We start from the raw sequence: 17,131 nt of genomic DNA on the forward strand, positions 1-17,131 counted from the left end.
GTTTCATCCTGTCTCTCTGATATAATGTGTAGAAGTGTACCATGTTCACCGTCTATTTTATTGTTAAATGGCGACACTACTTTGGACCTATCGGTCAGACAGCGACGTATTTGGCTGGCTGGATTAACAGCAGCCAAGAAGATGATAGCCTCACATTGGCAGGCTCCGCGTTCTTTAAACAGACCGCAGTGGGTGCCATCATTCATTTACATTATAAACATGTAAATATCTGTAGCACGCATGCATTGGCCCGGGTGAGAGAAACAGATCTGCTCTTTCATCAGCATATGACTGTGAAAAGACTGCTATTGTGATCCGCTAATGTAACTTTGGGTTGGGGAAGTCCTGTGGGATGGGAACTGTATGTTTTCGTCAATCTTCTCACTTGCTTCTTTGTCCATGTGTTCCTGTTTTGTGTACCTTACTAAAAACAATAYAAACATTAAATCACAAAAAGAACAGACACGTTAGTAGTGTATGCAATGGTAACTGCATAGAAAGCGAAAAAAAAACAGGTCCATGGAGATCAGTAGCACTGTACGTTGTAAAGTGATGTGAGTTACATATTAAGAGATTGTTTTAATGGCGTTGTTCATCACATAATTCAGGGTCTGACGTGTTTACACAGCCTAATGGCATGTAAATAAAGTTTCCTCACTAACTCGCGAAGCAAGGATAGCCAAATGCATTGTCAGCAGGGTCTCTTGCATGCGTTACGGCACACACAGACTTTAATTGCATAAATGCGCCCTCTTAGCATGACCGCCTACAGCGATTGTAGAAAGGAAAGATACATTACTTTTATTCCCTCTGTTATTCTTAATCTCTCATCCCGCCAGTATGTACTGTATTCACCATTTTATCAGCTACCGCACACTTAGCACTAACACATGTCCTCCTCTTCCAGTGGAATAAAAGCCGGAGATAAGTGTTTTCCTTTTACGCTACCTGCCGGGTGCATATATATTATACAATATCGAGGGCACACAGATAACAATGGATCTGATAAACTTTATTCAGTGAGTTTTCATATGGTGGTAACGGTCATGCTGATTGTGATGCAGGTGATGGTTCGGCTGTTGATGGTGACAACCAGAAGCATGAAATAGATGACGGGCTTGAAAGTAATGACTGACGTCAGTGATGACATTGTTGGCTTCTATAATGGCCATGACAATTACCGGAACCTATCCCAAAGCGTTACCAGCCAGCTCTGACTCGCTCTGACTTGCTCAGAGTCTGGCAAACTATCCTGCGATTCTCCCCTCCGTATCGGTAACATGTCTGTCCGTGGCAGGTGACGCCTCTCCGTCCTCTGCACCATTCCACATTAGTGGGGGGGGAGCAGAGTTAACTCTTATCAGCGTGGGCTGAGCCCGCAGGACCACGGCAATCTCAGGCCACAGATGATTCACGTGGAGGGAGGGGAGGAGTGACACTGGCAGATGGGCAGCAACACACATCCAACCACACATCTCACCCAGATCCCCCAATCTTAAAATTGMCACAAGCACCACCCTTGCCTCTGCCAAAGTCCCCTACTGAAACCAATGTACGCTTTTGTCTTTCACTTTGTGTGCCATTGTCATCGCAGTCCAATCCGTGTAGCCCTTTCTCATGGTCTACTGTGCCAGTCTGCTCTATGGCTGTGGGTTCCATGTGTTTGTCACAGAGGGGGCTTCTTTAATTCCCTCAAATTAGTCTGGCTGCCCCTGTGAAGATACGAGGCTAGCGCCACCGAGTTGACGCCACACTGTTTACCTGAAGCTAGAAGGATCTCACATCCTCCACAGGGGGATTTGTTATCGCTTCCTCTTCCATAAAGACAAGGAATTAGCCCATCCCTACACCGCGGCGGTGGAACGCGGTGGTGCGCTGGGAATATGAATAACTCCTAATGTTGGAGCACTGATACGCCATCAAAACTCTATTCATCCTACCTGTGATCCTCACCCAGTTCATTTTAGCGAGACTGACTGTTGTCGGCTCTATAGACTGACGGTCGGGGTTTTATTTTTTGTGAGTGACGGCGACTGACAGTCTCTCATCTGGGGATAAAATGCTGAATGACAGAGATGCTGCTGGGTAAATGGAATCGTCTCGCTGTTAATTTCGGTTTGACTGTGGGATCTCAAGGCTGTTGCGGTGGTTTCACGGGTCTCTGATGTTTATCATTGGCTGGCTGGTTGGTTGCATTGCAGCGTCGTGACAATGGTTGAGTTCGTATTGTGTGCCCCGGATAGGGAGAGTTTGCTCATTTTGGACCATTCCATTGGTCCTTAAGTGAAATCTTCACCCACCCGACACACCGAGCCATGCAAAACGAACTCCGCCACTGATTCATCAAAGGCTACATGGGGAATGGGCCTTCCATTGGATCACTATACAGTATCTCTGGTGCTTTTATCTTCTGGTACACACTAACGGAATTTATAGTAGATACTTAAACTGCACTGGGAATAGGACACATGATGATTATGAGGGTAGCACAGATGCCACATTAAAATCCGGTAATACCTTGCATAGCTATTTACTGCAGTATGCTGATTTGAGAGTGTGTGTTTAAGACGTACGCGGTATCTSTGTGTTTTACAGATTAGGTGAATGCTGGATTCATAGAGATTCTGCTGGAGGGTCATGGATGAGATCTAGTTAGAAATTACAGCATGTGTGGATAGAAATGGTAGCATGCTGAATAGCCGGTAGGGAGAATTACAAAATAGCTGTTTAGGCTCATATACAATAACATAGCATTCGCACACCTACCATCTGCATGGCCAGAGGACTCTGACAACCCCAATCTGAGCCAGATCTTCAGAACCAAGTTGCAGGGCAAAAGTCATCATACAGCCATTTTGTGTTGAGGGCGTAGGGAAATTAATTATTCAGACAAGTAAATTTTCTAACCATTCATATTTATTCCTCTTTACCTGAAGTGCATGGTGTCGAGCTTGAAAAGCCCTGTTGTTGACCCCTGTTGAGTATTGCTCATCATATGATGCAGATCTGAAGCGCTCACTCTGATTAGCATGGTGGGGAAACCTAGCATGGTTTCCAGTGCTTCCTCTCCACAAGGTAGAGGGCGCCGAGGTTAGACCATGAATAAATGATTAAATAATTGCTGTCTGTTTTGAGAGGCTGGTCATGCCTGTCCTGTTCTCCCCTTGCTGGAGTTCTCTCTGCTTGGTTCAGGCGCTGGCTCAGTCAGGCAGGCTTTAGGCGTGTTCTGTATTGGCTAATCTTTCGTGGACAGATTCACACGTGAACAGCGAGAATCCGTCAAGACTCATGTAGAATTACAGTATGTGATTACGAGCAGCAGTAGTTCCTGGTTTGGGGTTTTCTTCATTGATTATTTGGATGAATCCTGATTAGGCGATGGCGGTGCTTAAACTAGGGCGGTGATTTCAAGCCCTGTGCGCAGTAGTTAGAGGGGAAACACTAAAGACGGACCATTCGTCCTACATTTATGTTTTCATGAAATGCCATGTTTCACCTTAGCACCCCTTCCCCCCAAACAATAATATGTAGTGCAGATATGTATCAATATGATATGTCACTTTTTTATTTGACGTTGGGAAATCGGAGATAACATCGATGCTGCTGTGCCAGTGAACAGCTCTGGAACACTGAGCCATTGACTGCACCAGGTGACTGTATAATGAGTGGGTTGCTTTTTGACAATAAGACACCGGACTGTCTACATCCATAACGTTTTGAACCTAGAAGAAGACTGAGAGACAGGAGTAGGCAAGAAGGAGTCGAAGGGATTGGCAAGAAGAATGTTGAGTTGTCCTGAAAAGCATGGTAAGCTAACGTTAAGGAGTGAGTGTCAAGCCAGCTACAGTAGCTAGCTAGCTTGTTGGTTATCTAGTTAGCTAGCTAGCTTGTTGCGTTTTACAGCCAGAGTCTTTCAGTTTTACACATAGCTAGTTGCAGTAGATGATAAACCAAACTGCAATTATTATAAGCTAATATTATCTAGCTACCTACGGTAGCTGTATCTGTAAGACGTAAAGCAAGAATCGTGGCATGTGTCAAAAGCAATGCATGTTGACTAGCTAATTTCTTCCAATCATCTTTGAGGCAGTTTGGCTGCAAAATTGGGTCTCAACAACCACAGGCATCTAAGTTGACTAACTACAGTAAAATAAGGAGGAGCATGATGTTGTGATGGAATAAATTGAGGTAGCATTTGTTAGTAAGATGGACCTTGTGCCATAATGTGATTGGATGGCATGTCATATATTTTTTTTTAAATCAGCTCTATTGTTGTCATTTACAGACATGAATCATGTAATGATTCTAATACAAACTAATACATGAACCCTAAATGCAGGTACCATTTTCTTTTGTTAATCTCTTCAGGTTTGTCATCTGATTTCTTTGAGCCTGGTGGAGATAGATGCCACCATTCTACAAGGCAGGCCATTTATCTGCATCCAGGTTGAGGTTCGCTACCAGCAGGAACATGGAACACTCTTGTCAGTAAGTCATAATATCGTTTTTCTTTCAATTGCATGATACTATTACGAGTATCAAGAGCACTAATACTCCACTAATATAAGTGGAGAAGCCCTGTACACCTGTATAATCCTGGAGTAACTCCCTGTCAGAAAGACTGTGATTAGAGGGTTTAGGCAGAACGCTCTGGGCCAGTGGGAGGTCAGGGGTGAGAACTGTATTTCAAGCACACTCACTACCTCTATCTGTCTCTCTCCAGGTACCATAGAGACAGAATGGTCCAAGGACCTCCAGAGCCTACTGACCAACTACCTGAGATCTCTCCAAAGCACATAGAAGTAAGCTCCACTCGTAATAGTACACTGTATTCACTCTGTAAATCTCCTTTACTATGGCAGTCTGCCTGTGTGATAGCATAGCATATTGTCCAGGACCARTGGTTGGATTGGATTTAATGTACTCACTCAAACTCATGCTCTCTCCTCCCTGTAAAAGTCTCCCAGACTTTTATAAAAAACTAACATGTGTCCATCCCCCTGTCCCCAGGTGACTCTTCTGGGCTGTGAAACTCTAGAGCAGCGCATCAACAAACCTGCCACCCTGTTGTCAGCTGTCCACAAACAGTTCCCTGAGGAAGGATGCAACTAAGTAACTAACCATTTTAATGGCCTAATTTTGGGGATGACCAAATGCAATAAAGTTTTTTGTATAAACAACTCATTTTCATTTTTCAATTGATAGATTACAAACAATAACTTTTTCATAGCATGTTTGTCATATATGGTCTTTATTACATTGTTTTACTTCTGTGGTAAGAGCAAAGAGCTTATGATTCAAAAGATAGAATACATGTTTATTTATGTATATCAGACACATCACACAGGCATGTCAACTAAAATATACTTTATATCCCAGTCAAGGTCAAATCAGTGCTATTGCCCATAGTTCTTCACATACATTTGAGTGGTTACATACAATACATGGTGACGGATTGGCTGTCAGAGAGAGACTGTTGCTGTGCACCCAGCTTATTTTCTAGAAGCCTAGCTACAGTCCACTTAGCTAGGCTAAGGTGAACTCAGACTGATGGTGGGAATTAACATAAGTTATACAGTTGAAGTCGGAAGTTTACATACACTTAGGTTGGAGTCATTAAAACTCGTTTTTCAACCACTTCACAAATTTCTTGTTAACAAACTATAGTTTTGGCAAGTTTGTTAGGACATCTACTTGGTGCATGACACAAGTAATTTTTCAAACAATTGTTTACAGACAGATTGTTCACTTATAATTCCCTGTATCACAATTCCAGTGGGTCAGAAGTTTACATACACAAAGTTGACTGTGCCTTTAAACAGCTTGAAAAATTCCAGACAATGATGTCATGGCTTTGGAAGCTTCTGATAGGGTAATTGACATKATTTGAGTCAATAGGAGGTGTACCTGTGGATGTATTTCAAGGCCTACCTTCAAACTCAGTGCCTCTGCTTGACATCATTGGAAAATCAAAAGAAATCAGCCAAGACCTCAGAAAAGAATTGTAGACCTCCACAAGTCTGGTTCATCCTTGGGAGCAATTTCCAAACACCTGAAGGTACCACGTTCATCTGTACAAACAATAGTACGCAAGTATAAACACCATGGGACCATGCAGCCGTCATACCGCTCAGGAAGGAGACGCGTTCTGTCTCCTAGAGATGAACGTACTTTGGTGCGYAAAGTGCAAATCAATCCCAGAACATCAGCAAAGGACCTTATCCACAGTAAAACGAGTCCTATATCAACATAACCTGAAAGGCCGCTCAGCAACGAAGAAGACGCTGCTCCAAAACCGCCATAAAAAAGCCAGACTACGGTTTACAACTGCACATGGGGACAAAGATCGTACTTTTTGGAGAAATGTCCTCTGGTCTGATGAAACAAAAATAGAACTGTTTGGCCATAATGACCATGGTTATGTTTGGAGGAAAAAGGGGGATGCTTGCAAGCCGAAGAACACCATCCCAACCGTGAAGCACGGGGGTGGCAGCATCATGTTGTWGGGTTGCTTTGCTGCAGGAGGGACTGGTGCACTTCACAAAATAGATGGCATCATGAGGAAAATTATGTGGATATATTGAAGCAACATCTCAAGACATCAGTCAGGAAGTTGAAGCTTGTTCACAAATGGGTCTTCCAAATGGACAATGACCCCAAGCATAATTCCAAAGTTGTGGCAAAATGGCTTAAGGACAGCAAAGTCAAGCTATTCCATCACAAAGCCCTGACCTCAATCCTATAGAAAATGTGTGGGCAGAACTGAAAAAGCGTGTGGGAGCAAGGAGGCCTACAAATCTGACTCGGTTACACCAGCTCTGTCAGGAGTAATGGGCCAAAATGTACCCAACTTATTGTCGGAAGCTTGTGGAAGGCTACCTGAAACGTTTGACCCAAGTTAAACAATTTAAAGGCAATGCTACCAAATACTAATTGAGTGTATGTAAACTTCTGACACACTGGGAATCTGATGAAAGAAATAAAAGCTGAAATAAGTCATTCTCTCTGCTATTATTCTGACATTTCACATTCTTGAAATGAAGTGGTGATCCTAACTGGCCTAAGACAGAGACTTTTTTCTGGGAATAAATGTCAGGAATTGTGAAAAACTGAGTTTAAATATATTTGGCTAAGGTGTATGTAAAATTCCAACTTCAACTGTGTGTGTGTGTGTATATATATATATATAATGACATATATATATATATATATATATATATATATATATAWWYWCATATATATATGTCTATATATATATATATATATATATATATTTAATGACAAATATTATGATTACGCTCAAATATACTAATTGATAAAAATCTATTTTTTGAAACAATATGTATAATCTTTGTTAATGATATCATAAATAGGACTGGTGGAATTGTCACACTTGCTGTTAACAGAAATGTATGGAAATGTCTGCTCTACTCAAAATTACAACCAACTAATTGCAGAATTACCACAAATGGAAGAGGCAAATGGAAGGGGGACAAAGTAAGGAACTTTTCTGTCGGCCCTGCATTAAAGACCAAAATTGTGATAAATAAAAAGTATACCAGTTCCATTTAAGGACAAAAAATTGACCGCTGTGCCAAATCGATCGCAAAATAGTTGGGAAGAAATTTTGATTTCCCTATTCCATGGCACATGGTTTATGAACTGATACACAAAACAGTGCCGTATTCAAACTTAGAGTTTTTCAATTTAAATTATTATACAAATTTCTTGTAAGCAATAGAATGTTATATACAGTTTATGGGGGATACAACAATCCCAGCTCTGCAGCTTTTCCTGCGAAGAGACAGAACCATTTAGATCACTTGTTTTGGTACTGTCCGTATGTAGCTTTTTCACAGGTACAGAAATGGCTAAAGAATTGCAACATTTACCTGGAGCTAACGCTAGCACTGCCGGGTGATTTAAAAAGTCATAGTCAATCAATTAATAACACAATAATACTCTCAGCAAAAAAATATATATTTAATTTACAATATGTAGAATCTGTCAGAATAGGAAGGTTCAGAACTTTTGTGAAACATCACAGCACAGTTGAAAAATATGCCAAACTAGATATAAAAACTGGATAGTGTTCAGAAATAGATGGGATGGGTTGAGTGGAGCTGAAGGATGGGACTAAAAACAAGCAAAAGATACGAATGTAAACTATAATGTGTCCTTAAATGTATATTTAGTATGTATAAGATGGAAGTAGAAGCTTAAGAGTTGTTGTCCATTAGTTTACTRCAATTAGGGGAGGGATGGTAGGGTTAGGGGAAAATAATATAGAAATATATAAAGTARCAGTCAAAAGATTGGACACATCTACTKTTTCAATGTTTTTTCGTGATTTTTTTACTATTTTCTACATMGTAGAATAATAGTGAAGACATCAAAACTATGAAATAACACACATGGAATCATGTATTAACCAAAAAAGTGTTAAACAAATCAAAACATATTTAATATTCGAGATTCTTCAAAGTAGCCACCCTTTGCTTTGACGACAGCTTTGCACACTCTTGGCATTCTCTCAACCAGCTTCATGAGGTAGTCACCTGGAATGCTTTTCCAACAGTCTTGAAGGAGTTCCCACATATGCTGAGCACTTGTTGGCTGCTTCTCCTTAACTCTGCGGTCCAACTCATCCCAAACCATCTCAATTGGGTTGAGGTTGGGTGATTGTGGAAGCCAGGTCATCTGATGCAGAACTCCATCGCTCTCTTTGGTCAAATAGCCCTTACACAGCATGGAGATATTTTMGGGTCAWTGTACTGTTMAAAAATAAATAAAAGTCCCACTAAGCACAACGCAGATGGGATGGCATGTTGCTGCAGAATGCTGTGGTAGCCATACTGGCCAAGTGGGCCTTGAATTCTAAATTAATCACTGACATTGTCACCAGCAAAGTACCCCAACACCATCACACCTCCTCCTCCATGCTTCACGGTGGGAACCACACATGCGGAGATCATCCGTTCACCTACTCTGTCTCACAAAAGACAGCTGTTGGAACCAAAAATCTAAAATTTGGACTCATCAGACCGAAGGACAGATTTCCACCAGTCTAATGTTCATTTCTCGTGTTTTGTGGCCCAAGCAAGTATCTTCTTATTGGTTTCCTTTAGTAGTGGTTTCTTTGCAGAAATTCGACCATGAATGCCTGATTCATACGGTGTCCTCTGAGCAGTTGATGTTGAGATGTGTTTATTACTTGAATTCTGTGAAGCATTTATTTGGGCTGCAATTTCTGAGGCTGATAGTTCTAATGAACTTGTCCTCTGCAGCAGAGGTAACTCTGGGTCTTCCTTTCCTGTGGCGGTTCTCATGAGAACCAGTTTCCTCATAGCACTTGAGGGTTTTTGCGACTGCACTTGAATAAACATTTACATTTCTTGAAATTTTCCCGGATTGACTGACCTTCATGTCTTAACGTAATGATGGACTGTCATTTCTCTTTGCTTATTTGAGCTGTTCTTACCATAATATGGACATGGTCTTTTACCAAACCGGGCTGTCTTCTGTATACCACCACTAACTTGTCATAACACAACTGATTGGCTCAAACACATCCACAAATTAACTTTTAACAAGGCACACCTGTTAATTTAAATGCATTCCAGGTGACTACCTCATGAAGCTGGTTGAGAGAATGAAAAGAGTGTGCAAAGCTGTCATCAAGGCAAAGGGTAGCTACATAGAAGAATCTCAAATATATAATACATTTTGATGTATTTAACACTTTTTTGGTTACTACGTCAGTCCATATGTCTTATTTAATAGTTTTGTCTTTACTATTATTCTACAATGTAGAAAATAGTAAACATATAGGGAAAACCCTGCAATGAGTAGGTGTGTCCAAACTTTTGACTGTTACTGTATATATATATATATTTTTGTAATATATATATATATATATATATATATATATATATGGGGGATTGGAAGTGATGCAGACAGTTACATTGATTAAGGTCACAATCTATCTGCAATATTAAAGCTGAACTACCCCCTAAATAAAATTGTTAGCCAGCTTTCCGTCCAGCAGTTTCAATCTAGCAAACTAGTTAATGCCATTTTCTCAACTTCATCAATCAAATGGATAGTTAGCTAATAGATTTTTTCAGCTGCCTTATACAGCTGGCCAGTTGATAGTAATGTAGGATGAATGATACAGCCGGCTAGCCGCGAGTTCATCTGAAATGTATACTTACCGGTACGTACTTCGTCCACTGCCAGTCCTATCAACCGCTTACTGAACATGCTTGTTTGTAGAAATTTTCTCCATACATCGCTTGGTGTATTTTTCCAGTTGGCAAGCATGCGAAATCGTCCCCTTTGCTAGTCAAACATTTAAGCACAACTGATGCAGTGCCTTAAATGACGGGATAGAATGGACACTGCTAAAATTGAAATAGCTGAGTTGAAAACATCCTCACTCACTTCTTCCATGTTTACTGCTTCGCGTGTGTCCACCCGGATCGTAAACACGGTTGAAATTAGCGTAAGGGAGGGGGTTGGCCGAGAGTTTCCTTTTGCGAGGGAGGAGACTTCCCTTTCTTCCTTCACACAACAGAAATCACAATTTCACAACACATTCCTCCCAGAAGTTAAAACTCTTAAGGATCCGCCCCCTTTTTTTTTATTTTACCTAAAATGACGTACCCAAATATAACTGCCTGTACCTCAGGCATTGAAGCAAGGATATGCATATTCTTGATACCATTTGAAAGGAAACACTTTGAAGTTTGTGGAAATGTGAAATGAATGTAGAAGAATATAACACATTAGATCTGGTAAAAGATAATACAAAGAAAAAACCAACCGTTTGTTTGTATGTATTTTTTTATACCATCGTATTTGAAATGCAAGAGAAAGACCAAATGTATTATTCCAGCCCAGGCACAATTTAGATTTTGGCAACTAGATGGCAGCAGTGTATGTGCAACGTTTTAGACTGATCCAACGAACCATTATATTTCTGTTCAAAATGTTGTATCAAGACTGCCCAAATGTGCCTTTTCAAGTTCATAACTGTGCCCTCTCCTCAAACAATAGAATGGTATTCTTTCACTGTAATAGCTACTGTAAATTGGACAGTGCAGTTAGATTAACAATAATTTAAGCTTTCTGACAATATCAGATATGTATCAGTATATCAGTACTTCCTGGGAAATGTTCTTGTTACTTACAACCTCATGCTAATCGCATAAGCCTACGTTAGCTTAACCGTCCTGTGGGGGACCCACCGATCCTGATTAAACGGGAAGTGACAACTTTCCCCTGCCTGATCCTCACCGCAGTGGAGGCAATCCAACATCGATAATGCATCAGACCCCTGCTTACAGGTGAATGGGGAGCTTGGCAGGCAGTAGTGGGCACTGCCCTCTCTGCAGATTTTTTATCCATGACCTGCTTCCTCACCAAACACAGGCCCTTTTTTGTCCTACACACCACATTGTGGGCAGGATTCGGTCTGTGCTAAGGATCAGGAGGGGAGAGGCCTAGTTCAGAAGTGAAATGGGTAGAGGCTATGCCACCCACAGACTGATTGTCCCTGGCTGTGCTCTTCATCCTGGGACCCAGGGGCAGTGTTTCACTGATGCTGTGAGGGGAATGAATAATGGGGCGTGGCACAGAGTCTCTGTGAAAACCAGGCCTGTCGGCACAATACAGTCCCCTTTCATGCTGTTAGAGAAGCTGGCAGGCAGCTGTGTCTAACTATGTGTGTGAGCGTGTGTGTGTTCACGGATGCGTGCGTGCACCTGTGCGTTTTTATGTATGTGCCGGGTATGTACGTACCCTTGAGAGCAGCGGCACCAACAGTATTTCATGCTTCCCTCTTTTATCAAACAACTTCTATTTAAATCATTGACTCAACTGTATCAAATGGATGTTTGTAACTCAGTGGAAATGCAGCCTGATGCGTTGAGATTTAAGAATACATTTGTGTTTATGTGTTAGTGTTCCTAATCTGTCCCCAAACAGTGCTTCTCAGTGACCCCAGGCTGGCTAAGAATATACCAGGGGAAATAAGTTCAGCCCCATGAATCCAACAATTTTATCCTCAAACTGAAACTTTGCCTAACTCAACAATATTTGAGAAGTGTATTTTTTATTGTGACTCTTTAATTGAATTCACCTCTGGCTTGTCTATTATCCCAACCTGGTATGAGTAATCCTGTCAAGCTCATTTATTTAACAAAGAGCATTAAATATTTCCCATCTGAATTTCATTCTGGGGCCGCCTGACGTACCTGATATGAATGGGACAACACAAGCGAGTCAGAGAAATGAAATTGACTGTCACTTATCCTCAACCTTGCTTTTGGAAAAGCCCATTTGGGGAATTATTTAAAAAAAATGACTGGTTGCACAGCCTTGAGAGAGTGTGTGTGCGCAATGATTCAGTTCCACGCACCCCCCCACCCCCTTCCCCCTCAGTCAATGGGGGCTCATTAGAAATCTAGTCGGTTGTGCCTGAGACTAGAGCTAGCTCTGATAATTGTATAAATAAATAAGTGAGGCATACACACCTCACTAGTGATACACCTTAAATCCCCGCTACTTCCCCGATACACCATCATCCACATAGCAAATCCCCCACGCATTAATAATGTTTAGGTCAGTGTTTCTCCGCCAGACTGCAGGCCAATCATTCAGGAAATTATACAGTGCATCCGTACAGATGGGATTATGTGGGAAGGACATTTTGTGTTCCTACTTGTTCCTCTTGAGAAAACAGAGATTTTAGTAAGAGCTACTACCAATATTATGACATTTTAAGCAACAGTGTATGTTACTGATTGAAAGAGAGCCACCTGTAGCACACATTAATTATCACCCATCTAAAGAGTCCAGACAAAGTACAATATATAGATATCATTTCATTACCTCCTGTCTATGGAATCAAGACTTCTCTTACTACGGGTCGATGTTTGATACTATATGTTGTTGAGAGGATGCATGTGTGGTGCATTTGAAATCAGTGTATTAGGAAATAGTTTTTGAACACCTACTAAATAAACAGAAGTATCAATATTAGTGATCCAAGTATGCATTTTGAGATCAACAAGCTGATTGTCGTAGTTATTTACCAAAAAGCAGCGTTTCATTTGCGTTCCATTTCAAGCTTCACTCATCTCATCAGGCTCTTCATTTGGAGGTTTCAATCAGTCTCGTGAAGAATGAAAAAAAGAAAAAAACAACTAGCATTTCTCTGCCCTAAATTTCCAACAAAGAGAATCATTTCCTCCCCTATTCACAATTGGCACCCGGCTTCATTGCGGAGTAATTTAATTTGGGGTATCTGCCGCGAGGGTGTTTCATGAATCAGGAATCGGTCTCCCTGCATCGCTCCAATACCCCTTTTCTATTGATTTTTGTAGCTGTTTTGTTATGTTGTCCTCTCCCCCAACACATAAAGTGTCTCATGTCTGATAGCCTATTCCAGAGTCGCCACGTCCGTGATAAGTCCTGTAATAAACCAAAGCACAGAAAAACCAGATAAAGGTCCTCTGCACAGCCCAGATCAAGGCGACTTTGTTCAGCATTGTGCTATAATGAATCTCCGTAAAGGCAGTCTGGATGTCATCCCTATACAGAGAGAGAGAAACAGACTCTGGGCTTCCAGTCAAATGAACAGACAAAGGTGAGGCAAATGAGAGGACTTCAAAAGCACCTTTAAAGTGGTTAGACAGAGAGAACCTCCCTCTCCCCTGCCACGCTTTAATAGGATCCAGGATTGAGATCCGCCAGCTACTCTCTTCTGCACGGTCATCTTCTTTTTTCCCTACAGACCATAAAATGAACTATTAAAGGAGAGCGAGGAAGAGAAAGAGAGACAGACAGAGACACAGAGAGAGAGATGGAGAGAGAGAGATAGCGAGAAGAAAAAGTCTCTGCAGACTCATGGACCAATTTTCCATGAACCTAGTTGGATTAGGATAATGCTTCCTCTAACAGGTGCTCTCTTTTTAGTAGTCAATAGGTTGGAGGAGTTACCCAAGCCAAACGGCCACCTCAGGGGATCCACAATTAATAAACACTGTCTCTCACCTTTTAACAGGAATACACTCAACCAATTCCCTGCCAACGTAAGTGCGATATTGAGAACGTTGACCAAGATAAATGGAAGAATGCTAAGGGAGCTGAACCCTATTTATACTCTTCTATTGTTCAATCCCCATTGAGAGGATGTGATGTATTGTCATGGCAACCCATAAGGCCTTTGTATTACATGTGAATGAGGAAATCCCTTGGACTCAGACGTCTGATTTCATTATAGCCAATCTGTAAGAGCATTAGCTACAATGACTCTTTAAAAAAAAGGGGGGTCAAGACCAAGACTAAGGTTACGGTTGTTTGATTGTCTTAATGGAGAATGTGGATTTGAACCTTTCATAACCTTGCGATTGGCATGTCACTTCTCTAGCTGGTACTGGATTGGAAAAGACTCTAGAAAAAGATGCAAAGATAATCGGGGTGCATAAAGATTAGGAAAGGGTTGCAGTGGCAGTAATAACATTTCTGTCCGGATGCCGGGGTTACGATTATTGTTATTTCCCCCCCCCCCCGTGTAATTCATTTTGTCAATTCACATCAATTCATTCATTTTCTTGTATGCACTAGATTATTCGGAAGTTGGTGCAAACAACTCCCGAGAATATTTCCTATTTAATTACTGTGTCAATATGTCCGGTTTGCATAACAGATTTCTCCGCTAATAGAAAATGTATTTGACCAATGAAAATGTCATTCCCATTATTATATTTACAATTTATTCTGTGTAAATGTTAAACTTTCCAACCAGAAAAGTTTGAATATTTCTTGGTTTATAATGAATAGAGGTGCTAATGATCCCAAGCGCCTTGTGATTTAACACTGTACTGAGCCATGCACATTCTCAGTCACTGTGTCCCGGGGGAGGACATTCCGCGACGGACAGCTCAGTACACTTGAGTCAATTGAGGGTGAGGTCCTAGCCTGAATCATCCATTCTCTCAACACTGTCAACAATATATTCTCTTATGTCTTCAAAATAATGGTGAACATTAAATTATTGTAATTTCTTTTGCCAAGTCCAGGAGAGTTTTCTTAATTTATATGAAGTGTTCTACTGTGTTCTACCTCAAGCAAGGCGGCTTAATGAGATGACACTGGGCGTTGTTTACAAAACTCAGCTTTTTGAARTGTTGATGTGAATGTAAATGTCAAGACTTGTTAGCCAGTTAATGATACACACATAATGAAAATGGGAGATTTGGAAGCTTTTGGGAGTTATGCCAAATGGGGACTGACATGAAATCACAGCTCAAGATGTCGCCGGCATCACTTTGTGTACAGATTATCCACTGCTCACTTATACTGTCAGAAATCACACACATGACCACACACTGTCACGGTGCCTTTCAACGGTCTACACTACTGTACAGTGTTTGCCAAGTTTGTAGTTTCTGTCACAACAGTCTGCATATTGTTGTCATTGCAAAAGTCTGATTCACCAGACTATTATGACAGGGAACGGTGTCGACCAATGACTGCATAGTTGTATTTTCTCTTTGTTCATTTTTTTTCTGACCCTGCTGTACAGCTGCAGGAATGGGACACGAAAATGGACACGATCTAGAAAAGTGGAGCATTCCTGAAAAATTTGCTGACAAATTGAGTCCAATCATAACAAATCCTTTCAGTTTGGTGCTGAAAGGGGTGGTTTTTAAGAATGAAAAGATATGGTACCAAAAGGAAAAAGGGAATTGCTTGTGTTGAAGGAACATAGAGTATCTCCTGATGTTGATAGGCTCTACAGTGCTTCTGAAGTCTACATGCACCATATTATCTGGTAGTATTGGCACCTAATGGGCACATACTTTACTCCTTGGATGGACATTGATCTCAATATGGTCTTTCTCTACAAAACTCATTGGACCAGGGTTAGATGATTGACTGTGGTTGTAACTCACAAGCTCTCTGCAGAGTCAAAGCTTCAGAGAATCCACAAGGGACCCTTACACTGATTACTTTCATCCATAATATATTCCATGTTATTCATTTCTGGTAAATCCATTGTTATGAACCTTTAATATTGATTTTGAGGTTCGTCATTTTGACGGTCCCACTAGTAAGCCCAATAGGCTGTAACAGTTCGATCGCACCTCAAAACAAGGGGTGTACCATAACGCTATTATAATCCTGTGGAAAAATGTCTTAGCGGTCTATTTGAACTATCCATATCCATTCACATAGCCCTATAGACAAGTCTAGTATTTACACTACCTTTCTTTACCCAGAATGAACCATCTTTTCAAAATATTTCCCATCTACAGATTATTAGTTCCTGTATATACCATGTTCATCATCAATCCTAAAACATGTTTCTCTCTAATCAATAGAATGATCCCGTCCACCAGTCAGGACTTCCTGGTTCGTGACCTGGTGTCAGGGCGTGAGTACGACCTGTGTGTCCTGGCGGTGTACGACGACGGCATCACCTCGTTGACGGCCACGCGGCAGGTGGGCTGCGTCCAGTTCATCACAGAGACCGAGTACAGCCAGTGCCAGGCCCTCCACAGCCAGTTCCTGGGCGGCACCATGATCATCATTATTGGTGGCATCATCGTGGCCTCCGTGCTCGTCTTCATCATCATCCTCATGATCCGCTACAAGGTCTACAGCCACCAGGGCATGGACACAGGRAAGGTGMGCACCCTGGKKAACATCRGTGCSCAGACCAACGGAGGACAGGCTGGGGGACAGGTGTCCCACTCTGGGTCTAAAGTTACAGAGAGTCAGGAGGAGCAGCAGGGTCATGCCTTTGCTGGGGTGGGAGTGGGACCAGGGACAGGGGGAGGAGGGGGTGTGAGTGGAGCGGCATCGCCTAATGCCACCCTAAAGAACTCTAACACCATGGTGCTGGTGGTTGACTGTGAAAAGGCGGTGCAGATATCAGACATGACTGCTGAGGACCTGCTGTCGCCAAGTAAGAGGCGTCACTCCAGGACTGCCTTTGAGATGAAGAGGAGAGCCTCCCTCACACCCAAAGAGGCCACCATCGTCGATGTGGGGGAAAGTAAGTACTTGAGAGAGTGAGATAGATACAGACAGAGGMACAGATAAAAATGGTTGTGAATGA

The 17,131-nt window shown here is 41.7% G+C and overlaps 1 protein-coding gene and 1 long non-coding RNA gene across 3 annotated transcripts in view; both read left to right on the top strand.

Moving 5' to 3' along the window:
• Window positions 1–17,131, top strand: part of LOC111960547 (leucine-rich repeat and fibronectin type III domain-containing protein 1-like protein) — a 119,847-nt gene that overhangs the window by 89,845 nt on the left and 12,871 nt on the right. For both annotated transcript variants that reach the window (XM_023982584.1, XM_023982585.1), the window contains exon 4: window positions 16,392–17,068. In XM_023982584.1, coding sequence (XP_023838352.1) covers window positions 16,392–17,068 — 677 coding nt within the window. The remainder of the gene's footprint in view (window positions 1–16,391; window positions 17,069–17,131) is intronic.
• On the top strand, window positions 2,741–5,180 carry LOC111960548 (uncharacterized). Its single transcript, XR_002876860.2, has 4 exons — window positions 2,741–3,807; window positions 4,369–4,488; window positions 4,724–4,802; window positions 5,011–5,180. It is a non-coding gene; the product is annotated as an uncharacterized lncRNA (long non-coding RNA).

Source organism: Salvelinus sp. IW2-2015, linkage group LG4p, assembly GCF_002910315.2.
Source record: "Salvelinus sp. IW2-2015 linkage group LG4p, ASM291031v2, whole genome shotgun sequence".
Lineage (NCBI taxonomy): Eukaryota > Metazoa > Chordata > Actinopteri > Salmoniformes > Salmonidae > Salvelinus > Salvelinus sp. IW2-2015.